The sequence below is a fragment of the Pogona vitticeps genome, chromosome 5, assembly GCF_051106095.1.
Source record: "Pogona vitticeps strain Pit_001003342236 chromosome 5, PviZW2.1, whole genome shotgun sequence".
Lineage (NCBI taxonomy): Eukaryota > Metazoa > Chordata > Lepidosauria > Squamata > Agamidae > Pogona > Pogona vitticeps.
In genome coordinates, this window is record NC_135787.1 from 193,588,035 (window position 1) to 193,612,250 (window position 24,216).

A 24,216-nucleotide genomic window follows, 5' to 3' on the forward strand; every position below is an offset into this window, starting at 1 on the left:
AGGATGCGTGGCAGGCACGAAGGACTGGCCCTGAAATCAATCAATCAATCACACAAAAAAGAGGGGGAGATGTTAAGGCATTTATTTTTAATGCCTAGGATAAGGGGCACCCTTTTTTTGGATCGGCTTGGGAATGTTGGTTTCTGCAACCGGGAGGTGCAAATGCTGGGGGTCCCTCCTGCAAAAAACAAAATTAAAGGGAGGGGGAGCCGGGGAGAGGCTATGGGGCAAGTCGCCCCAAAATAAACGGGTGGGGAGGGGGGTCTTTAAAAACAACAACAGGGTTTTGGGGTGCAAGAGAAAGACCAGGGAGAGGGGGGTCCCTTCTTGGCATTTGCTCCCAAAGGAAACTGAAGACCAGACAGGGAAAAGGGGTGCTTTTGGGGTTCAGAAAGCGGTGGGCTGAAAGAAGGAAGTGTTAAGAGTGAAATTGTATTATTTGTTTAAAATAACACACACACACACACACACACACACACACACACACACACACACACACACACACACACACACACACACACACACACACACACACACACACACACACACACACATATTTTCTCCTTAAAAAGAACCGAAGGGGTTTTTACATCCTTGACAGACACCATTTAAAGCAGGAAACGAGTCAAGACAAGGGTGGGTTGACATCATGAAAAGACACAACATTTGAAGCTGAGAACAAAGAGTGGAAAGAGGCAGCCGACGTCATAAAAAGACAAGATCGAAGCTAAAAGACAGTAAGTATACAAAGGACTAAAAAGGATCAAACAGATCCCACTCGGAGAGATGGCCAACACACCAAGTACTAAAGCAATAATACATAACAAGCCCTCCAAAGGAAAAGAAGGAGGACGTGCTTACCGTTTGGGGGGGTTGGCTGGGATTGAAAATGTCAATTTTTTCTCCCACATTTTCCTAGCCACTGTGGTCGCTGATTTCTGGTTTTGTTTTTTCCCCTCATATGGTAGATGTAGAGATCTGAATCAGGCGGGTCAGGGAGGACCGAGGCACTTGGCCATCCAGAATGAGGAGCAAGTGTAATTGTAACTAGAGGTGCACCCTGCTTGCTGGGGGATGCTGGGGGTTGTAGTCCAAAAAGAACCAAACCTGCCCAGTTCAGGGGTTCCCAACATGTTCTGGGACTACAACTCCCAGAAATCCTAGCCAGCGCCGCTAGCGCCGGGAGTTTTAGTCCAAGAAGATCTGAAGATCCAAGGTTGGGAACCTCCGCTCTAGTCATTAACACTGGATTTCCATGACAGCTTGTTGTCAACCACTCCTGAATCTCATATTCTGATTCCTTATCAACCGCACAGAAGGTGTTTTTGTGTTCTTGTCTGCCATCAGATGGTTCATTCACAGAGACAGAGGCCATCTCCAAATCTCCTGTCTGGCTCAGCTCTTGCAAATTCAAGCCTGTGGGTTCCTTTAGGGAGTCCGTCCGTCTCGTGTTCGGTCCTCCTCTTTTCCTGCGGCCTTCCGCCTTTCCCAGCATTAGTGTCTTTTCCAGAGAATCCCGCCTTCTCAGGATGTGGCCAAAACAGGACAAGTTCAGTTTCCCCAGTTTTGCTTCCAGAGACCGTTCAGGCTCTATTTGATCTAGGACCCCCTTGCTCAGCTTTCTGGCCGTCCAGGGTATCCGCTAAGCTCTCCTCCAGCACCACATTTCAAATGAATCAGTCGCTTTCCTGTCCGCTTTTTTCATTGTCCAGCTTTCACATCCTTAACATACTGATCAGAAATACAAGACCGTATATGATCTCAGTCTTGGTTTCCAGGGACACATCCTTACACTTGACTATCTTTTCTAATACCTTCACCACTGCCTTTCCAAGACTCAGCCTTCTTCCGATTTCTTGGCTACAGTCTCCCTTTGGATGGATGTTTGAGCCAAGATATACAAAATCTTTTAACCATTTCAATTTCTTCACTGAACACAGAGCTACTGACAGCACAGGGGGACTCGCCGTGAACTAATGTTTCTGCATTCTAGAAAGCCAGTAGCCCTTCCTTCCCTCCACCTGCATTGGGGTGTGGAAAAAAAATCACAGGAGCTAGATTACAGGTTTATCACATCACTGTTCCCCAAAACAATCTCTCTCCTCCTGTCCCTTACACAAGATGCAGGTAATAACACAGGATGACATTAAAGGATTGTTACCTTTATTTAGTGCGGGCTTTTAAAAAAATAACCACCTTGCGTGTTCTTATTAACGTACCACCAAGTCACTTCCAAGTTAGGGCTCCATCACGCATGCCAAAAGAATCCCAGTTATATCCATTCTCCCGTTATTTGAATCCTTTTGTAAATTTCCATTCACGTTGATTCATTTGGCTAGTCAGTCAGGGGTTGTTTTTCACTTGACCAGTATGGTTGTTTTATAATGGACCAATCCCTGTATTGCTTCAATCCTTATTGCTTCAGCGCGTGTGAACGTAGCTGTTTATTTTATTTACTTTGCAAACAAGTTTGTTTTTTGGGCGGGCACCAAGGCCACTGAATGCCCACCATGCTTGTATCCCCCTTTTTTTAAAATTTAAAAAAATGTTTAGCGATAAATCACTTACTGTCGATGGAACGTTCTTGCAACAGCAGCAGCAACAGTAATACTGTACGTTTTCCTTCCTAAACTATCCCCCAACCCACCTAAAAGACCATCCCTCAGGATGTGTGTGTTTGTTTATATGCCACATTTCTCCTAACAAAGGGACCCAAGGCGGCTCACAGCATTAAAATTCACACAATTAAAATACAATAAGTTAAATATTAAAAGACAAATTAAACAATATGTGATTTTTTTAAAAGATTAAAACATGGAAACATGGCAAATAATAATAGAACTAAATTAACCCGCCCCCTCTTTGAACCTCCCCCAGCCCAAAGCGAGCCCTCAAAGGCATGAAGAAGATTCACACATGCAGTCTCGTGTACATAAAATGCCCCTTTTGCCCGAGCAAAATGTCACAAGCGCAAAAGCAGCCATGAAATGGAATCCAATCTTTTCTCCGGCCTTTCTCTGCTCTCAGTGAGAAGGATCGGCTTCACATCTATCACAAAAAATGTAGGGTTGCAAAGCCAACCTCACAAAAATCACATACAATCTCAAATTCTGTATCTAACCTACGTTTCACAGAAATGCCCACCAGTTTCTCAACCTTTCTATCGATGTCAATTAAGTCATCCACATTTGCACCTAGAGGGGAGCAGTGGTTAGAGCGCTGCTCTTTCTGATGTCCGCTTTATGCCCATTAATTCTTTTGCGTTAAATGGGCATGACCATCTGTTGTGGATATATATATCTGAAATAAATCATGGCAACACACAATAATCTGTTTTGGAACATTTCAGTCTACCTGGGCCCTCTTTAAATGACCTGAATTACGAAGAAACATTACAGAACTGGACTTGAAAGAGAACCGCTGAGATAAGGTACATATGGATGCTGGAGAGCCCATCCAAAAGGATTAAACATCAATCAAGGCATCCTGATTCATGAAATTTTACCGTGGCTCCCACAGTCTGCCACTACTGTACTATTGTTACCTTGTAGATTCATAGAGTAATAATTGAAATTATTCACAGTCTGATCACTGTATTTCTTTACTAACTGTCCATTTGTCTGTTAACTGTATCCCCACTTGAACACGTGACAGTATATAAATATGACAGTTCTATAGTCTCCTTTGAATGCCCGAGGAAATGGCCTTGATCCATGAAAATTCCCATTAAAATACAGCATTTCATCTTTTAGATGTCGCAATTTTATTTTTTATTTTTATTTTGGGTCTGATCCATTTGGGCAGATTAAAAGGGCTACTGTCTTTGCAAACCACAACTGAAAAAGTGCCCCTCCCATCCCAAAATCATCTCTGTGCACCTAACGCTGTGGGCCGACCTGGCTTCAAAAAAAAAAAAAAAAAGCAATGTTTTAAAATCCACAGGAGAAAACTTTGCTTTCTCAACACATTGTCCCACTGACCTTAAAGTTGCTTTTCTGACGTTAAAAAAAAAACTTCCATTCCAGGACAGGTTAGAACCAGCACTATTAGAAAAATGGTCAAAATGTTCAAGTCCCATCTCTAGAGATTTGAATCCCAAAGCTTTCTTATCACCCCAAAATTGTGTGTTGATTGGCTGACCTCCAGGACACTTGTGTGATCAGCAACAGCTGCTTTGTGAATAGCAACTGTTAGTAATGTAATGGTCCTCTGAGGAAGGAGGCCCTGATCCGCACCAGTCTGTTCCATAATCAACATGTTCGCTTTTTAATTGCAAAAAAAAATTCGTGGTTGGCTACGCTGCCCAAATATCATCAGTGCTGTCACTCGAGAAGCCAAGAAGTTGCCTATTTTTATTTACAGTATTTCATTAGTTTGGAAGAGTGACCGCCACAATCTCCTGTCCTCAACAGTCCTGTTGAGCATCTACAGACTCAACCCTGTGGCTTCTTTTAGGGAGTCCGCCCATCTCACATTTTGGCCTTCCTCCTTTCCTGGTGCTTTCAACTTTTGCCAGCGTTATGTTCTTTCCCAGAGAATCCGCCCTTCACATAATGTGCTCAAAGTAGGACAGCCTCAGTTTCTCCATTTTTGTCTCCAGAGAGGTAGTTCAGGCTGGATTTTATCTAGGAGTCTAGCACCCAGTGGGGGGGGGGTGACCCCCCCCCCAAATAATAAGTGGAGGGGACCCACTTATTATTGGGGCTGTGTGGATCCCAAGGTTCTTTCTGGTGGATCCTCGGGCCTGTTTACACCAGAGCTCAGGGCCCTTCCTCGTTTGGACTACAAGTCTCAGAATCCCCAGCCATAGGAATTCTAGTCCACCCAAGTAACGTCACCAAGCGCTGGGGAGGAACGACCCTAGACGAGGAGGAGAGGCTCGTTCCTCCCCAGCACTTGGGAGACGTTACTTGTAGTAGAAAAAAAAAGTAACGTTCCCAACCTCTGGTGTAAACAAGTCGTGATTCACGAGGCACGCCCTTTTGTTCTTCCCAGGCGGGTCATTGAGGGAACGGTAGTTCCCCAAAAAGTAACGATTTGGGGGGGGCAGGATTATAAAGAGCCAGAAACAAATGGGCATTTGGCCGTTTGAGCTTCCTTCTCTTTTCAGTTCCTCCGCAGCGTTACAAAAAAAAAGGAACCACAAGCTCGAGGCCCGAAGAGGGGCGGGGAACTACAACTCCCAGCACCCCTTGCGGCACGCCGGCGCCTTTAAACGGCCGCGGGGCTCCTTCGGAGCTCCAGAGAACCTCTGTCGCTGCTGCCGGTGACGTCACGCAAGGGTCTCCGCCGTCGCCGGGGGGGCTGCTGGGAGTCGTAGTTTGAGGCCGGGAGCCATGGAGAGGACCGTGGCCAGCGGCTCTTTGCTGGGCGAGATTGGTGAGCGGGAGGGGAAGGAGAAAAGGGGGCTGGGGGCCCCAGATGGGTGGAAGGGGGCCGGGGAATATAAAACGGGGACCCTCATTTAGGGGGGTCGGGAGCAGCCTCGCCGGCCAGCCAGCCATCGTTTGGGGGTTATCCTGGGGACGAGCAGCCTTCTCAAGCTGCTAGACCTCAATAAGATCTTGGGGTCACTGGGCAGGCGCGCCCACCCGGAAATGCCCGGGTGCAGCTGTGATCAGGACGGGAAACGGGGGCGAGAGAAAGGGCTGAGTTGTTGTTTGGGGAAGGGGTTGTTTTAGGAAGTCATTTCTACCTCTCCAATTCCCCCATTCCTGTATTATTTGAAGGTGTAGAGATGCAACCTTTCCACTTTTCCCGGGGGGGGGGGAGGAGGAGAGAATGAAATTTCCTGAAGGCTCTTCAGCAGAGAAGCAACATTTCTGAAATTTTCAATTTTTTTCCAGGAGAAAAAAAAAACTCTCCCCCCCCTTTTTTTAAAAAAAATTCCTTGGGCGGGAATGGAAATTTTAAGAAATGTCACATCTCTCACCTGCTTTATGGACCCCCAGTGTGGTCCCCCCTGGGAGAGAAACCATGTTTCTCATCCCTTTATGGCTCGTTTCACTGGCATAGAAGGTGTGTTTATTCATTGAGTAATGTGTCATTATTTTATTTTATTTTTGCAAAGAAGGGCATCATCCGGGTGGCACAGTTATGCCGTAGAATGGCTAAGGTTCGCCTCCTGCTTGAAGTATTCACCCCACGAATACATACCTAATTCTAGATAGCCTTGAAGAAAGTGAACCACCGTTTCCTTGGCAAGCATTCCCGTGTCCTCATATGTCCTTCCCTTGAATTTGCAGCGGTAGGATCCAGATCTAGGAAAGGTTATCCTCCTTTTTTTAAAAAACGATATGTTCAATGTTACTGTCCAGTGAAGTGGACTCGTCCACGAAAGCTCGCATTTTAAAAAAATCACACAAAAGTTAGTCTTTAAGGGGCCACCCAGTTTTTCTCCTTTTTAAAAAAAAATTATGATGTGTTTACACTTCTCCTTTTTAAACGGTGTGTCCCCAGATCTTCCCGTCGGCCCTACTATAAACAGGTTGGGGGATGATGGAAGTGCTAGTTGGGTTTTTTTTTTTTTTTAAGTAATATTTCCAAACCCCAGGTGCCTTTCTGGGGGTCCTGGCATAGGGTGCTCTGAGGGTAAGCACTCTTACCAAAGAGTAACCTCATTGAACAGAATGGAGCTTACTGCTGAGTAAACAGGCACAGGGATCCAGGATGAATCATTGACCAATGTTTTGCCCTTCTGTGCTTGGAGATTCGTTTCGTAATTGTTTGTTAATGTTAACCCATGTCATGTGCTGTGGTGTCAAACTATATATATATATATTTTGGGGAACTGATGCCATGCAGATCCAGCACTGAGTGAGCAGATCATCAGCCAGCTGTAAATATATATATATATAAGATACCTAGCTGAGGACCAGGGCTAAAATCCATTAATTCACAACTTGATTGTCCCATTCCTGTGTTAACGAACTACGTACAGTAGTTGCAAACAGTTTGACACCAGAGTGCATGTCGTGGGTTGATTTCATCTTTTTATCTGCATCGGGAGCCGGACATAAAGCTCACCACCCTGGAATAAATATTAGGAACCAGGTATATGTACCCCCTGTGTCTGAAGAAGTGGGTTTTATTTCACAAAAGCTCACCCTAAAATAAATTTGTTTGTCCCTAAAGGGATACAATATGCTCATCTCCCCCCCCCCTATTATTTGCCACCATAGAGTGGTGTTTTCAACAATCCCTATAGATTTTTAATTTTTCCCCCATTTCTGTCCACCGATTTCCATATGCCAGGAATCAGAAATATCTTACATGACAATTTTCAACGTGCAGGATTCTCTGCATCTACTCGGAAGTAAATCCAGTGGGGTTTACTCCCACGTAACTGAACACAGGAACCTGAAGGACATTGACTAGGAACTAATTCCAAAATATTATTTTTAAAAAACCCAATGAAGATTTATGCATCCACAGGAATAAAGGCAAAATCGGTAGATGGGCAAAACGTTTCGAGGATCAGCTGTAAATGCTCAAGATATATAAGATTTTGGGTTTCATTGAATTCTTCACTAGACCAGATGGTTCCAGGGAGGAGAGGGAGAAAATAGCATGGAAAACTCTCCATCTGGCTCTTTGAAAATACTGTTGTTATTGTCGTTATGTTCTGTCAAGTTGCCTCCGACTCGTTGGTGATTGTATGAACGAGTGAGCTCCAAAATTTCCTGTCCTTAACAGCTCAGCTCTTGTAACATCAAGCTTGTGGCTTCTTTTAGGGAGTCCGTGCCTCTCGTATTCAGTCTTCCTCTCTCCCTGCGGCCTTTCCCAGCATTAATGTATTTTCCAGACAATCCTGCCTTCTCAGGAGGTGCCCAAAGTAGAACAAGCTCAGCTTCAGCATTTTTGCCTCCAGAGATGGTTCAGGCTTGATTTGATCTAGGACCCCCTTGTTCGTCTTTCTGGCAGTCCAAGGGATCTGGAAAGCTCTCCTCCAGCACCACAGTTCAAACAAATCAATTCCCACCCCTCCCCGCCAGCTTGCTTTACTGCCCAGCTTTCACACCCACACACGGTGACTGGAAAGAGGACAGCGTGGGTAAAATACTGTAGTATACCTAATATTTGCCCCTAGGACTATCGAATATATATGGCCCACCTTCCCTCTTGTTTTTCTAAACGTTTGGCCTAGTTTTGTGTGTGTGTGTGTGTGTGTGTGTGTGTGTGTGTGCGCGCCATCAACAAAACGATCATCATCGTTGTCATCTTCGAACTACAGAGCTGGAAGGGGACCCTTGGGATCATCTAGCCCAACCCCTGTCAAAGAGGCCCAGATGGGATTCAAACTCCCAACCTCTGGCCCCGCAGCCAGAGACTTCAAACCCCGAGTATTCCAGCCATTCAAAACAAAAATCAACAACAACAACAACAACAAAAAGGATCACGACACCGTAGGAACTAACAAGAGTTTTGCCTTGGGTCCTTTCGAGGAGAAAAGCAGGGTAGAAATATTTTAAATAAATCCATTATTCTGGGAGTTGTACTCCAAAGAATTATAACATTTTAATGTTCTGTATCCTTTCCCTCCTCACTAACGTTGCTGGCAAGGGGGAGGATGGGAGTTGTCATCCAACTGCATCTGGAGGACCAAGTTCCCCCAGGCAGTAGGAAACGGAGGGAGGGCAACTGAGGCCAGCTTGGAGAGAACCAGCTTCCAACGCCTGCTCAGCCATTATTGGCATCGGAGCATCTCCCTAAAATCCACGACGTTTTCTCATTATTAAAAATGCTTCATGTCAGAAGCAGCTGTTTCAATCATAAGGCTGTGAAATCAAACAGACTGGTTTGCTCCCACACCTTTTGCTTGTTTTTCTTCCTGGCGGATGATCACTCTGGTCAATTTCCCCATCATCCTTCCCTCCAGGTTTTTGGGCCGACCGGACGCCCGTTCACGAAGCAGCCCGGAGCGGAGAGACCGTGCGGCTGTCGCAGCTCATTGAGAATGGAGCCTGTGTCAATCTAGTCACCTACGATTCCATCACGCCGTTGCATGAGGCCAGCCTGCGCGGACAAACCCAATGTGTGAAAATCCTCCTGGCTGCCGGAGCCCAGGTAAGTGGCTCGGAGTGGCGCTGCTTGGTTATAGGGGGCTCGACTGTGCCGTTCCCTCTAACTTTCCTAATCATTACTTTCCTAGCTTGCAAGTAACTGGTGAAGTTACCTGCCACGGATTCCTTCTTGTGTAACGAGGGTGTAACTAAGTTGAATTTCTAAAACAATGTAACTAACCTTTGCAAAAGAACTTTCTCCATAATGCTTTGTGGTCACTTTCAAAAGTTACATTTCATATTTGTTTGTTTGTTTGTTTGTTTGTTTGTTTGTTTGTTTGTTTGTTTGTTTGTTTATTTATAGGCCTTTTTGGGAAGGATTTTTCAAGTTTTGTGCCACTTTCTTAGCCATTGAAAGTGCTTAGGAAAGCATTGTTCTTGGCCTTTTTTAAGGGAAGGATTTAGAAAGGAAAGAATCACTAGAGATCGTATTGCACGGGTATGTTGGCTACAGGAATGTACCAAAGAATTTCTGAAGAAACGAAGTTTGTGCTTGATAGATGACGGCATAGCCCTTGACAGCGTGGCTCTTGAAAAGCTAGGAATCGTTTCAAAAGAAATAGGTGTGCCACAACAATAGATTGTACTGACGTGTAACATAGGCAAGAGGGTTGTCAAGCAAGTCAAGTCTGAATTCTCGCTGAATGCTAAAATAACAAAACGGAGACTAACGTGCTTTGGGAATTTTATGAGAAGGTAAGGTTTGTTGGAGAAATGATAATGCCAAGAATAGAAGAAAGCAGTTTGTTGATCGCAATGGCATCAGAAGTGTGTCTGTGTGAATGCCACCCAAGCCACGACGACTTTCTGCCAACTTACCAAAATCGTGCATTTCATTTGTACATGTGTTTGTAAGAGAGCCAGTATAGTAACGATGTCAGGCTAGAACTCTGGAGACCTGGGTTCAAATCCTTCTCAGCCATGGGAACATATGGGGGGCTGGCAGTGGTTAAAAGCACTCCTTAAACATCACCCATCTCTCAAAAAACTTGGCCCATTTACTTTCCTCACCCCATAGGAGTCGAGCATCTTGGCTTGTGGGGGCCACAGGACTTTGCGACTGGGCTGGCCCTCCGTGACCACCAGCAAGCTGAATCAATCAGTTCCTGCTGGTCCCAGCCTTCACCTACCTTACCCAGTCCTGTCCAGATCATGGTGATCATCATCATCATCTTAGAACTACAGAGCTGGAAGGGACCCTGTGGATCATTAATCCAGATCCTGGAGGCACCGTGGAGAATCGAATTCCCAACTCCTGAGTTTTCCATTAGTTCGTTAATATTAATCATCATCATCATCTTAGAATGGCAGAGCCGGGAGGGGACCCTATGGGTCATCCAGTCAAGCCCCTGTCAAGGAGGCGCCGTGGGGGGGAATCGAACTCGCAACTTCTGGCTCTGCAGCCAGATGCTTCCATGGGGCTACCCAGCCATTGGCTGCTGCCGTTTGCCACCGTCTCTGTTCTCACACCCCTCGGCACACTGACGGGTTCCTTTTCCGATGACGTAGGTGGATGCCCGAAACATAGACGGCAGCACGCCTCTATGCGACGCTTGCGCTTCTGGGAGCCTGGAGTGTGTGAAAGTCCTGCTTGGACACGGGGCGAAGGTTAACCCGCCCCTCTACACGGCGTCTCCTCTCCACGAAGCCTGCATGAACGGTAAGCCCCCAGCTGCCCCGCTCCCCTCCGCGTGGGCAGAGAGGAGGCTGCAGGTCCCGTCCCAGCCTGGGGAACCTCTTTGTATTTCTACGAACTCAAGAAGGCCACGCGGTCATGTCTGGTGCATGACAAACAGGTGGTACTGCAGAGGGTATATAACCCCGGGGAAATGAAATCAAATAGACGTATTAATTATCCCAGGCTTGAGAAAGCTTGCCAGACAATGGGTACTTGTCTTCATATGTGGTGAGAATATATGGAAATTTTAGCCATTCATTTTTAAGGAAAGAAATGAAGCAACTAAGTTAAAATCAGGGGTACATCCTAAAACGGTTCTTTTATCAATATTTGATAGGGAGCAATAACATGCGACAACTAATGGCAATTTAATTTTCCAGTTTAAGAACATTCTCAAGATTAATCGCTAGGAACTCGGAAAACAACATGTAATTTTCAGTTGCCGCATTTTTCCCTGTATAAGCTGATGTTTTTATCTTAAATCTTTAGACTAAAAATTGAGGGTCATCGTATACACGGATGTAAGGGGGCAAGGGATCAAGGCGCTGCAGGATTGCAGCCCTTTGATCCTGCAGCCCTTTGATCGCTGCTTTCCCCCTGCACTTCTCAAGTCCCACGGGGCTTAGGAAGTGCAGAGGGAAAGCAGCCACAAAAGGGCTGCAGGATCAAAGGGTTGTGATCTGCAGCCTTTTGATCGCTGCTTTCCCCCTCCACTTCCGCAGCCCTTTGATCCTGCTTTCACAGGGCTTAGGAAGTGGAGGGGGAAAGCAGCGATCAAATTTTCTCATTTGGGGTTGGAAAAGTGGGGGTCCTCTTATACATTGGGTCATCTTATTTATGGAAAAATACGGTAAATGAATCGTATAGAAGGGTGTGGGGTGTAGCTATTAATGACGAGCTAACGTGTAATATTAAAGTTAAGAAGGGGGTAATGAGTAAAAATTTATGTAGAGATATATGGGGAGAATTCATTGATTAATGTATTATTAAAGGGGGAGGGACATATTGCTTTCACAAGAATCAACACAATTTTGGAAGGGGAATGGGGCTCCCCTTGTCTACATCATAAGAAAGGGGACACCAGGGTGGGTGGGTGGGGGAATCTTGTTCTAAGCTTCCTAAGGAATTGTTTTCTATAATTAGGATGCTGTTCCAGAAAAGTCTGTCTCAGATGTCCCCAAAAACCTAATTTCTCAGTGTGGTGGGATTAGAGATGTAAAATGTCCGGAAATTTTGAATCTATATAAAATGGCTTTGGAAAAAAAGCAAACCTGTTCCCCCCCCCCTTTTTTTCCTTCCACACACACACACCCAGGCCTTCCCATCTCTAGGCACAATGCCGTCCAAGCTAGAGAGGTAAAATTTCCAGAAATTTTGAAGCCCTATAAAAGAGCTTTGTGGGGAAAAAACTGGGAATAAAACTGTTTTTTTCCAGGTTTTTACAAAGCTGTTTGATAATAACTTCCACATTTTCAGAAATTTTTACATCTTTAGGTGGGAAATATAACATGAAGAGAACTGCAAATTATCGTCCGTGATTTTATTGATGTATAGAAGATTTTCCTGAGACCTGAAAGTCTGGGAGTTTTCTCTCGCCTGGAATGAAATGTGCCCTAATGATTTTTTTTAGCCCTTTAATCGAGGTGCCGTGGATCTGGCCTCCCGGGTCCATTCTGCCATTTCTTTTCCCCCCCCCCCAAAGGCAGTGCTGAGTGCGTGCGTCTCCTGATCAACGTCGGGGCGAACCTGGAGGCTCACGACTGCCACTTTGGGACCCCTTTACACGTGGCGTGTGCCCGAGAACACCTGGACTGCGTGAAGCTGCTGCTCAATGCAGGTAAACAGGGTCCTGCCAAAGGGCACTCTTTTCCATCGGCCATCGCTCGCAGTGGTTCAACCAAGGATGAGGAAGTGAGCCCTTTTGACTTCCCCAGGAAAAGCACCCATGGGTGGCCCCGCCAACCTCAGGATGTAACTGGTTCAAGGTTCACTCAGCCTTCCGTCCTTCCAAGTTCAGTTCATTGAGTACTCTAGTTCCATGCTATGGGACACGCAGTGTGTTGTTGTTTAGTCGTTCAGTCGTGTCCGGCTCTTCGTGACCCCCCACGGACCAGAGCACGCTAGGCCCTCCTGTCTTCCACGGCCTCCCGGAGTTGGGTCAAAGTCATGTCGGTACACGCAATGTGTACCTTACATCATTTAATTGTAAACCGCCCAGAGAGTAAGTGCTGTGGGGCAGTCTCGAAGCAGCGCGCTTTAGGTCACTTGCTTTAGGGAGATTCACGGGTCCTACATTTTGATGAAAAGAAAAGTAGCTGGTGATGGTTGCGGTGGGGGGGGCATCTCATGGGATTCCCATTTGTGATCTAAGCCCAAAATAACAAGGCATGCCGGCAGAAGGGGGGGGTCTTTCTCGGGGGGTGGGGGGCCCCTGTGTTCGTCCACCAAACAGCTCTTACTTTCTCTCTCTCTCTCCCCACTTTCCTCTCGGCCATCAGGTGCCAACGTGAACGCGGCCAAGCTTCACGAGACGGCCCTTCATCACGCGGCCAAAGTGAAAAACGCCGACCTGGTGGAAATGCTGGTGGAATTCGGGGGGAACATTTACGCCAGGGACAACCGCGGGAAGAAACCTGCCGACTACACCCGGAGCAGCAGCCGAACGGCCAAATGCTTTGAGTATTACGAAAGTGAGTATGGTCCCATCCGGCTGCCGCCTCCCCAGGGCGGAGCGTTCTTTTCCTACGTCTCTTATTCACGTGCCATATTTATTTATCTAAATTATTTATACGCTGCTTTTCTCCCCATAAGGGTGGGCCCAAGGCAGCGAACAGCAGATAAAACAACAGGTTTAAAAAAGACGATATGTGTGTTTAGTCGTTTAGTCGTGTCCGACTCTTCGTGACCCCCTGGACCAGAGCACGCCAGGCCCTCCTGTCTTCCACTGCCTCCCGGAGTTGGGTCAAATTCATGTCGGTCGCTTCGATGACCCTGTCCAGCCATCTCATCCTCGGTCGTCCCCTTCTCCTCTTGCCTTCACACTTTCCCAACATCAGGTTCTTTTCCAGGGAGTCTTCTCTTCTCATGAGATGGCCAAAGTACTGGAGCCTCAGCTTCAGGATCTGTCCTTCCAGTGAGCATTCAGGGTTGATTTCCTTTAGAACTGATAGGTTTGTTCTCCTTGCAGTCCAGGGGACCCTCAAGAGCCTCCTCCAGCACCACAATTCAAAGGCATCAATTCTTCGGCGGTCTGCTTTCTTTATGGTCCAGCTCTCACTTCCGTACATCACGACAGGAAAAACCATAGCTTTGACTATTCGGACTTTTGTTGGCAAGGTGATGTCTCTGCTTTTCAAGATGCTGTCAAGATTTGTCATCGCTTTCCTCCCAAGAAGAAGGCGTCTTTTAATTTCAGGGCTGCTGTCTCCATCTGCAGTGATCATGGAGCCCAGGAAGATAAAATTTGACACTGCCTCCATATCTTCCCCTTCTATTTCCCAGGAGGTGATGGGACCAGTGGCCATGATCTTAGTTTTTTTGATGTTGAGTTTCAGACCGTTTTTTGCACTCTCCTCTTTCACTCTCATTACAAGGTTCTTCAATTCCTCCTCACTTTCTGCCATCAGAGTGGTATCATCTGCATATCGGAGGTTGTTGATATTTCTTCCGGCAATCTTAATTCCGGCTTGGGTTTCTTCCAGTCCAGCCTTCCGCATGATGTATTCTGCATATAAGTAAAATAAGCTGGGGGACAATATACAGCCTTGCCGTACTCCTTTCCCAATTTTGAACCACTCAGTTTTTCCATGACCAGTTCTAACTGTTGCTTCCTGTCCCACATATAGGTTTCTCAGGAGACAGATAAAGTGGTCAGGCACTCCCATTTCTTTGAGGACTTGCCATAGTTTGCTGTGGTCCACACAGTCAAAGGCTTTTGCATAATCAATGAAGCAGAAGTAGATATTTTTCTGGAATTCTCTGGCTTTCTCCATAATCCAGCGCAAGTTAGCAATTTGGTCTCGAGTTCCTCTGCCTCTTCGGAATCCAGCTTGTACTTCTGGGAGTTCTCGGTCCACATACTGCTGAAGCCTACCTTGCAGGATTTTGAGCATAACCTTGCTAGCGTGCGAAATGAGTGCAATTGTACGGTAGTTGGAGCATTCTTTGGCACTGCCTTTCTTTGGGATTGGGATGTAGACTGATCTTTTCCAATCCTCTGGCCACTGTTGAGTTTTCCAAACTTGCTGGCATATTGAATGTAGCACCTTAACAGCATCATCTTTCAAGATTTTAAATAGTTCAACTGGAATGCCATCCCCTCCACTGGCCTTGTTGTTAGCCAGGCTTTCTAAGGCCCACTTGACTTGACTTCGCTCTCCAGGATGTCTGGCTCAAGGTCAGCAACTACATTGTCTGGGTTGTCCGGGATATCCAAATCTTTCTGATATAATTCCTCTGTGTATTCTTGCCACCTCTTCTTGACGTCTTCTGCTTCTGTTAGGTCCCTCCCATTTTTGTCTTTTATCATGTTCATCTTTGCGCAAAATGTTCCTTTAATATCTCCAATTTTCCTGAACAGATCTCTGGTCTTTCCCTTTCTGTTATCTTCCTCTATTTCTTTGCATTGTTCATTTAAGAAGGCCCTCTTGTCTCTCCTTGCTATTCTTTGGAAGTCTGCATTCAAGTTTCTGTAACTTTCCCTATCTCCCTTGCATTTTGCTTCCCTTCTCCTCTCTGCTATTTCTAAGGCCTCGTTGGACAGCCACTTTGCTTTCTTGCATTTCCTTTTCTTTGGGATGGTTTTTGTTGCTGCCTCCTGGACAATGTTACGAGCCTCTATCCAAAGTTCTTCAGGCACTCTGTCCACCAAATCTAGTTCCTTAAATCTGTTCTTTACTTCCACTGTGTATTCATAAGGGATTTGGTTTAGATTATACCTGAGTGGCCCAGTGGTTTTTCCTAATCTCTTCAGTCTAAGCTTGAATTTTGCTATGAGAAGCTGATGATCAGAACCGCAGTCAGCTCCAGGTCTTGTTTTTGCTGACTGTATAGAGCTTCTCCATCTTTGGCTGCAGAGAATATAATCAATCTGATTTCGATATTGCCCATCTGGTGATTTCCATGTATAGAGTCGCCTCTTGTGTTGTTGGAAAAGAGTGTTTGTGATGACCAGCTTATTCTCTTGACAAAACTCTATTAGCCTTTGTCCTGCTTCGTTCTGAACTCCAAGGCCAAACTTCCCTGTTGTTCCTTTTATCTCTTGGCTCCCTACTTTAGCATTCCAGTCCCCTAGAATGAGAAGAACATCTTTCTTTGGTGTCAGTTCTAGAAGGTGTTGTAAATCTTCATAGAATTGTTCAATTTCAGTCTCCTCAGCAATGCTGGTTGGTGCATAAACTTGGATTATTGTGATGTTGAATGGTCTGCCTTGGATTCGTATTGACATCATTCTATCATTTTTGAGATTGTATCCCATTACAGCTTTTCCCACTCTTTTGTTGACTATGAGGGCTACTCCATTCCTTCTACGGGATTCTTGCCCACAGTAGTAGATATGATAATCATCTGAGCTGAATTCGCCCATTCCTGTCCATTTTAGTTCACTGATGCCCAGGATGTCGATGTTTATTCTTGCCATCTCCTGTTTGACCACCTCCAGCTTCCCAAGGTTCATAGATCTTACATTCCAGGTTGCTATGCAGTATTTTTCTTTACAGCATTGGACTTTCCTTTCACTTCCAGGCACGTCCACAGCTGAGCATCCTTTCGGCTTTGGCCCAACCACTTCATTAGCTCTGGAGCTACTTGTACTTGTCCTCCACTCTTCCTCAGTAGCATGTTGGACGCCTTCCGACCTGAGGGGCCCATCTTCCAGCGTCATATCTTTTAGCCTTTTGTTTCTGATCATGGGGCGTTCTTGGCAAAGATCCTGGAGTGGCTTGCCATTTCCTACTCCAGGTGGATTGCGTTTAGTCGGAACTCTCCACTATGTCCTGTCCGTCTTGGGTGTCCCTGCATGGCATAGCCCATAGCTTCTCTGAGTTACTCAAGCCCCTTCGCCACGACAAGGCAGCAATCCATGAAGGAGAAAAAAAGACAATATAGATACCATCTTTAAATCATCTTCAATTTTTCGTGTTTGTCCCTTTTCCATTCCCCGTGTTGCCATTCCGGAAACCCAGGGAGCTGGCATTTCTTTCTGTTCAGGCCTTTGGTGGACATGGAGGTTGAAGCCAGTACTTGGGAAAGTCCAATTGAAGACTAAAGATTCCAGCATCCCCCAGCTAGCATGGCCCCCCAAAATAATAATAAAAAATCACAATTTCCACCCTCTGGATAAAGCTATGAATGGACTATAGTCATGACAGCTACGGGCAGGAGAGACCTGCGGTTCTGGGGTCAAGCATATTTGGGGGATGAGGTTCAGCCTCTTGGGAGAACCACCCTTAAAGTTCCAACTGAAACCCCAAGCTCATTTCCGGCTCCCAGGAAATGGGAGTCCCCAGGGTCGGCTCTATGTTTATCAGCTCATCAAGATGCTGTGTGTCTTTCAGCACCACTTGGATGGAGACTTGATTGGGAGGCCATGCTTATGCAAAGCCGAAGCAAAGCAGGCTGCTTATGTACCACCCCATAGTGCTTAAAGCACGCTCTGGGCAGTTTACAATTTATTTGCCCATTGCCACCCCAGCAAGCTGGGTACCCCATGTACTGACCTCAGAAGGATGGAAGGCTCACTGAACCTTGCGCTGGCTACATGAGCCCATCGGGATCAAACTCAGGTGGTGAGCAGAGTTTTGGTTGCAGTACTGCAGTTGAACCGCTGTACCCCGAGGCTCTCGCCGTGCCCTGCGTTGTGGGTTCCGCTGAGGGCGTCTAGCTCACTGCTCTGGAACAGAATGCAGGACTCCAGATCCCGAACTTGTAAATGACCCACTAGAAGTCACTTACTGACCTGTAACTAGTTACTCTTCTCCATAAGGAGGGTGCAGCATTTCAAAAAACAGTGTAGCCAGTGACGATCGTGTTGTTAGATAGGCCTAGGCAACTCATCTTTTCCAGTGGCTGGGTTTTTAAATCTCTTTTTTTATAAAGGCAGCCATAGAAAGATTAGATGGGAAGCATTCATATGCAATGACATTCTCTTGTTAAAGCTCTCCACCATACAGATGCAACAAAAAGTGACATATAATGCAGCGCATAACACACTGGATTACTTTTTGAAGACAGAAACAAATTGGAGTCATGGGTCTTCTTTTCTGGGTGCTTCTGTACCCCCAGCCAAAAAAAAAAAAAGGAGTGCTGTGCATTGATGTAAAATGATGGAAGCATTTCCTAAATAACTGGTCACTCTCTATCTTTAAAGACATTTTTACATGTCCAGAGGTGAATAATTGCACATTGTCAAGTCGGTTCCGACTTCTGGCCACCCTTTCCAGGGTTTTCCAGATAGAGGACACTCGGAAGTGGTTTCCCCATCCCTTCTTCTGGGAGGGGGGGATCCCTGGGACTCTTGTGCAGCTGGCCCAAGGCTACCCAGGCTGGCTCTTCTCTTTGGAGATGCTCAGTGGGGGGAATCGAACCCCCATTCTCTGGCTCTCCAGCCAGAGACCTTAACCACAGAGCGATCCAGCCAGTTCCAGAGGTGAAACATTAGCTGAAATCTGGTTGCTTGGCATCGTAAACTGCACAAGAGTAAGTCCCCTGAACCAATCGGGATTTACTGAGTCAACCCCTCTGCATGTTCCATTGATTCAAATGGAGCTTGCTCCCCTACGACTTACTATAGTATGTTGCCGTTAGAGTAAGCCTATTGGACTCAATGGACCTCCTAGCAGAATTAACTCACTAAATCTTGATGGTTTAAAGGAGTTACTCTCATGCCATTTACTGTACTAAGCAACAGGATTTGGGCCGTTATGTCCGCCCCCCTCGAACGGATTCCTTAAGTCTACGCTTGAACATTTTCCGAACGCTAGTTTGACTCGAAACTTTCAACAGCTGGACAGGGCTTTTTGGCCGGCGGTTCCATCGCATTCCCGGCACCCTAATGCTCAGCCCTGATGAAAAGTCGTAGAGAATTAGAAAGTTGCTTTTTTTTCTCATATTACTTTAGGGGTCCCAAAGAGGTAACTAACCAGCCCTGATTTTGGACTTACCACACAGATCCGCTGGCTGTTTCTCTCTCTTTCTCTTTAATTTTAAAACATTGGCCGGGATCCTATTATTTGTGGCTGCTGGCCGAGGTCCGCTGGCATAGCGCTGTGCCACTAATCGCTGCTCGTTAAGAAGTTGGCGTGGGCGCTTAAGGTGGCCCACCGGTCACAGGACTCGGCAAGCGGTGAGACTTTGGATCAAGCAGCCATTTATGCCAACGGATAGCCCTGGCGTAATTCTTCAGTTAGATTCTGCGTATTGCAGTTTGTAGCAAGAACATATTACTTTTTTTAAAAACCCACATTTCCAGACGTTGAGTAGGTTTCTGGTTCAATGTGGCACTGTCCTTTTTTATATATTTTTTTTTAAATTAAAAAATATTTTAACCAAATCCATCCTCCTTTCTCACCCTCTCTTTCGTTTCTTTCCGTCCTTTTTTTTTATTCCAGAAACGCCACGCAGCTTGTCCCAGCTCTGTCGACTCAGCCTGAGGAGGGCCTTCGGCCAGCGCGCCCTAGAGAAAATAGCCCAGCTCCCCATACCTCTGCGATTAATCGAATTTCTGTCCTATAAATGATCCCTCCATCGCAGGCTGAGGGAGCCCTGGCCATATTCATCTCAGGCCATTTCTCCCTCCTAAGAAATTGTTTTAATTTCTTTTAATGGTTGTAAATGCTATTTATGAGGACTCTGTAGTTTAAAGACTCACAAGTGGGGTCCCCCCTTTATAGCCGGTTCCTGGAATAGTTTGAAGGATCTTTCCAGAGCTGTTCTAAACACACAAAAGCCTGCACACACACTTCGCAACCACCTTGTAGGGTATTCACATCCCAGGATCACAGTTTGGGGGGAGTGGTCTGCTTACCTCAGGATATGCCATGCATCCTCCCTTTCATCTGGCTTCTCCGGGGTGGGGCAGGACACTGGTGAGGGGCAGACTGCACCTCCGGGGCCCACCCCACCCCATGGCGTAGTGATAAATTGGGGGAGTACAGGTGCTGCTTGTGACAGTCCCCGTGCCCGACCCCACCACGGAAGAGAGTCAAAACATTGAAGGCTGCTGGATCGCTCCCTGTCATGAACGTGAGGAGCACGTCTTTGGTAAAGCTAACGGCTCTGAATTGCCTGCTCAGGATTAAGCCACCCTCAAATGCTTTGCGTTAGAACAAGGATCACTTGCAAGAACATACTAACCCACGGAAAAAAAATCCATTCTCTCTTAGCTGCTGTGAGGGTTACAGCCAGCTCAGAGGGAACAGGAAAACTGGGGGTTGAGTGGGTTGGCGCTTGAGGTCTTGGCTACTGAGAAAGTCCCAGAACATCATCCCGGTCAGCCCTGACACCACTACACCATGGCTGTCCAATATTCTTAGATGCCCCATGGATTTCATCTAAGCTGTGTCGGACACCTGCTTTCCACCCTGCTCGCTAGCTGTCATAGTTGGTCACAGGAAGGGTTGAAATGGTGTGCCAACCTCTTCAAGGAATGACGTGAAAAGCCCTCTGTGTTACTGTGTAAGAATAAAAGTTGGGTCTCCCTGTAGTTCAGGCGGCGTCTTTAGCTGTATCTCGGCTCTGCCACAGGCCTGCTCAGATCTAAGTCTGCCCTGGAGTTCTCGGTTTGCAGGCGGATTCAGGACAGCCTAAAGAACGTCCTTCAACGCAGCCATGTGTGGTGAAGGCCACCCTCCGATTTGGCTTCAGAAGAGGTTTGGATACCTCCATGGCAGAGATACAGGTGGTGTTGCTGATAGCCAGGGTAGCTCCATGAAGCTTCCTCGTTCAGAGGCCTGCCCGCCCCTCACACACCAGCCCCATCACCTGTGGGGGAGCATCAGTGGAGAAGCGCTTTTGCCTTGGGTCATCATCTCTTTGGGGTTCCTGAAGGCATCTAGTTCATCAGCAAGGTTAGGAAAGGCCCTTTTGGGTTTGTGTGTGTGTGTGTGAACTCCAGCTTCCAGAAGTCTTAGCATCATCTGCCTTCTGCACCGGATTCCAGAAAGCCCTCTCCTGCCTGGCCAAGGGCAAAGGGGATCTGGGACTGGAAGACCCCAAACGTGTCTGAATTAGTGCTGTGTGCAGCCAGTGGGAAAAGTGATTTGAGTGGCCATCATCACCTCTTCCACCAGTGAATCCCCTCTGTAAAATATGTGGCCCAATTAAAAAAAGAAATAAACCAACCTCTCTTGTGAATCTGTTTCTTGTTCAAAGCTTCAGAATAAATTTTTAGTCCTTTGCTCACTTCTTTTAATGCCATGCTGTCAGAGGTTGAAAGTAAGTGCATCTTTCCCCCTTCTTGCTTCTTCTCTGCCCTCCCATGTCATCCAGTCCTTCTTCTCCTCTTCTTTTTGAGTGTCTGTTATTCCTATTTCCCCCCCCCCCCGATCTGTAGGATGAGTATCCGTGGTTTCGCTTATCCACAGTGGGAAAATATTAAAGGAGAAAAACTAAAAATGTTTTTCATGGTGTATTTACCAGAACTGGCCACTAGAGGAAGCCAGAGACCATGCTATGTACTCCATTCTTGTGGAAGAATGCATAGCATAGTCTCTGGCTCCCTCTATTGGCTCATTTTGGTAAATACATGGTAAAAATATTTTTTCTGGGTTTTTTGTTTTTCTTACCACACTATAGTGTTCAATATACAGTATCTGTGTCCTACTGTATTTGCAAACCCGTTGCCACCTGAGTCTTGCCGCTAACCACAAGGTCATGAGAGTTAAAAGAGGATAACATTGCACAGGTTAAGAGCTCAACATGAGAGGGAACAGGTGGGCTTGGGTCCAAGCTTCAGAAGAAGAAGGGATTTTTTTAAATTATTTTTATTTAAAATATTTTTTCCTGCTTAAAAGGACCCAAGGGGAGAACCTTCTATATAGGATCAGAGCCATGGTCTCTCCAGTCCAGCATCTATTTGGTGCTGAGAAATGTCCATTCTTTGCCCCGAGACTCCCAAAATTTTCCTGGTAACACTTTTAATTTTCCCTCTTTTCCACGGAAGTCGAAAACGATGGGCGCAGACCACAGAAGGGAAGACCGAGGTGACGCAGAAGCACTTCCCAAGACATTCAGATGGCTTCTGGGTTTCGGTTCTGCACTGAAATGAATAAGCTACCATTATCCACCAGGGATTATTTACATCTACGTTCTCTTAGGAACGGAAAAGTTATTTGGGGAGTATCTGGTGTTTGTTGCATCTCCGAGCTCAGTGGTTCCCATGCTTGGCCAATCCAGGTGTTCTTGGACTACGATTCCCAGAAGCCTTCCCCATGAGCTGTGCTGGCCGGGGTGTCTGGGAGTTTCAGTCCAAGAACACCTGGTTGATCCAAGGTCGGGAACCCCTGTCCTAGCCTCTCAGTACCTAATTATCATTGCAAATCCATTTTTTTGTAAATTACTCAAATGAAGAGTTTTTTGCAAACCACTGGGATTATTCCTTGCGGAGGGAAATCATCTGAATGCAGGAAAAAAAAACAGCTGGTCTTTCCACTGCGTGATATTTCTCCTCCAGCCACGATGACATGACGAATTGTAAAAATAACTAAGAACTTGCAGTTCCATGAGGGGAAAAGGAGTTCAAAGTTCCCTGTATGTGTTTTTTTTTGGTGGGTTTCCTATTCTGCCTTTCCTCACACAACCACCCTTCGAGGTAGGACGGGCGGAGAAGGACCGAGACGAGGCCAGGCAGTGAGCTTTGAGAGGTGAACGGGGGCTACTTCGGAATCTCCCATGTCCAGACTTGGCAGCGCTTCTTAACACGACAACCTGGTGTCTTTGTCACAACCATGATGACTGACAACATCTGGAATGCGTGGTTCTATGATTTAGGCATCTGGCTGCAGGGCCAGAGGTTGGGAGTTCGATTCCCCCACTGGGCCTCCTTGACTGGGGCTGGACTGGATGATGCTGAGGGTCCCTTCCAGCTCTACAGTTTTAAGATTATTATAGTTTAAAAAAATGTATTTTTGCAAGTTCTGGGCCCAGAGAAGCCATTCCTGTCAGAATATGTCCGCTTTCGGCTTCCAAATCTGCTCCGTTGGTTCACCTTGCCGCCACCTCACCCCATAGGTGGGCCTCTTCCTGAAAGCCGTCTTTGAGAGATTTCTTTCCCCCCTTTTCTCCCTTAACCGGTTCCATCTGCAAATCCCCCCTCTTTGTTTAATTTGGACGCCGTCAAGGCGCTGAGCCCGCGAGGGGTTGGTTCAGCCTGACATATTTTCCGGTATAACCAAACCTCCTTGGTTTGTCGGACAGTAAAAGGAGCTGTTTGCATGCCAAGATGTAGTAGGTGCTGGGGGTGGGGTGGGGTTGGCGAGCTTTTTAAGTGTGTATACTCTGAACGGCCTAAAGAAGAGAGTCCTAGATCCAAACAAGCCTGAACTAAAGGCAAGAAGGACGAAACAAAGGCTTTTTCTCCTTTGGGCACCTCCTGAGAAGGCAGGATTCTCTGGAAGAGACGATAATGTTAGGAAAGGTGGAAGGGAGCAGGAAAAGAGGAAGACTGAACACGAGATGGACAGACTCCCTAAAAGAAGCCACCGGCTTGAATTTGGAAGAGATGAGCCAGGCAGTCGAGCGCATGGCATTTTAGAGATCGCCTGTTCTAGGGTCACCGTGCGTTTGGGGGCAACTTGATGGCACCACCACAACAACAACAACAAACAAGAGACTTACTTTGACACGTACTTCGTTGCGATCTGCTCCAACATTTTCTGGGGGGAAATTATTATTTTTTAAAAAACGAACACAGGAAATAGTTTTATAGGTGGAAACGAAATAATAAAAAGTAAAAAAAAATGGTGGCGCCTTAAAAACGAACATCTCTGTTTTTTCAAGGTGAGCTCACACAATGCAATTGGAAACAAAATCTCACATGATGGTGGGATTTTAAAAATGGATCGTTGTTGCTTATACTGCCTTGAATGTGTTTTGGCCTGGCTTCTGGTATTTTTTTTGGGGGGGGGAGGGCTTTTTCGGTCGTGTATTCATTGAATCTGTTAGTCTTGTATACTCGTTGTTACACCTCTTAAATCCCGTCTTTTCGTTGTTGTAAGCCGCCTTGGGTCCTTTTAAAGGCCAAAGACGGGTTAGAAATCTTTTACATCAATAAAATAAAAATGTGGGCCAGGCGATGCTCCTCTTAGGTGGATTTGTACCTGGTAAGGACACCACAGGTGCTCACTGATGGTACTTCATCACTCTGGAGAGAAAGGGCAGGTGGCATCCAATGGGGTCGTATCCTGGCCCCGGTGTCGTTCAAGCTCTTTATTGACGACCAGGGCGATGGACTGCAGGGGAGACTCTCCAAATGGGTGGATG

The 24,216-nt window shown here is 46.4% G+C and overlaps 1 protein-coding gene across 1 annotated transcript; it reads left to right on the forward strand.

Moving 5' to 3' along the window:
- The first annotated feature begins 5,241 nt into the window (after positions 1-5,241).
- On the forward strand, positions 5,242-20,274 carry ASB13 (ankyrin repeat and SOCS box containing 13). The gene is made up of 6 exons (XM_020812698.3): positions 5,242-5,379; positions 8,879-9,066; positions 10,572-10,722; positions 12,443-12,577; positions 13,239-13,430; positions 19,347-20,274. The coding sequence occupies exons 1-6, from the start codon at positions 5,337-5,339 to the stop codon at positions 19,472-19,474; spliced, it is 837 nt and encodes a 278-aa protein (XP_020668357.3). The 5' UTR covers positions 5,242-5,336; the 3' UTR covers positions 19,475-20,274.
- The last annotated feature ends 3,942 nt before the right edge of the window (positions 20,275-24,216 follow it).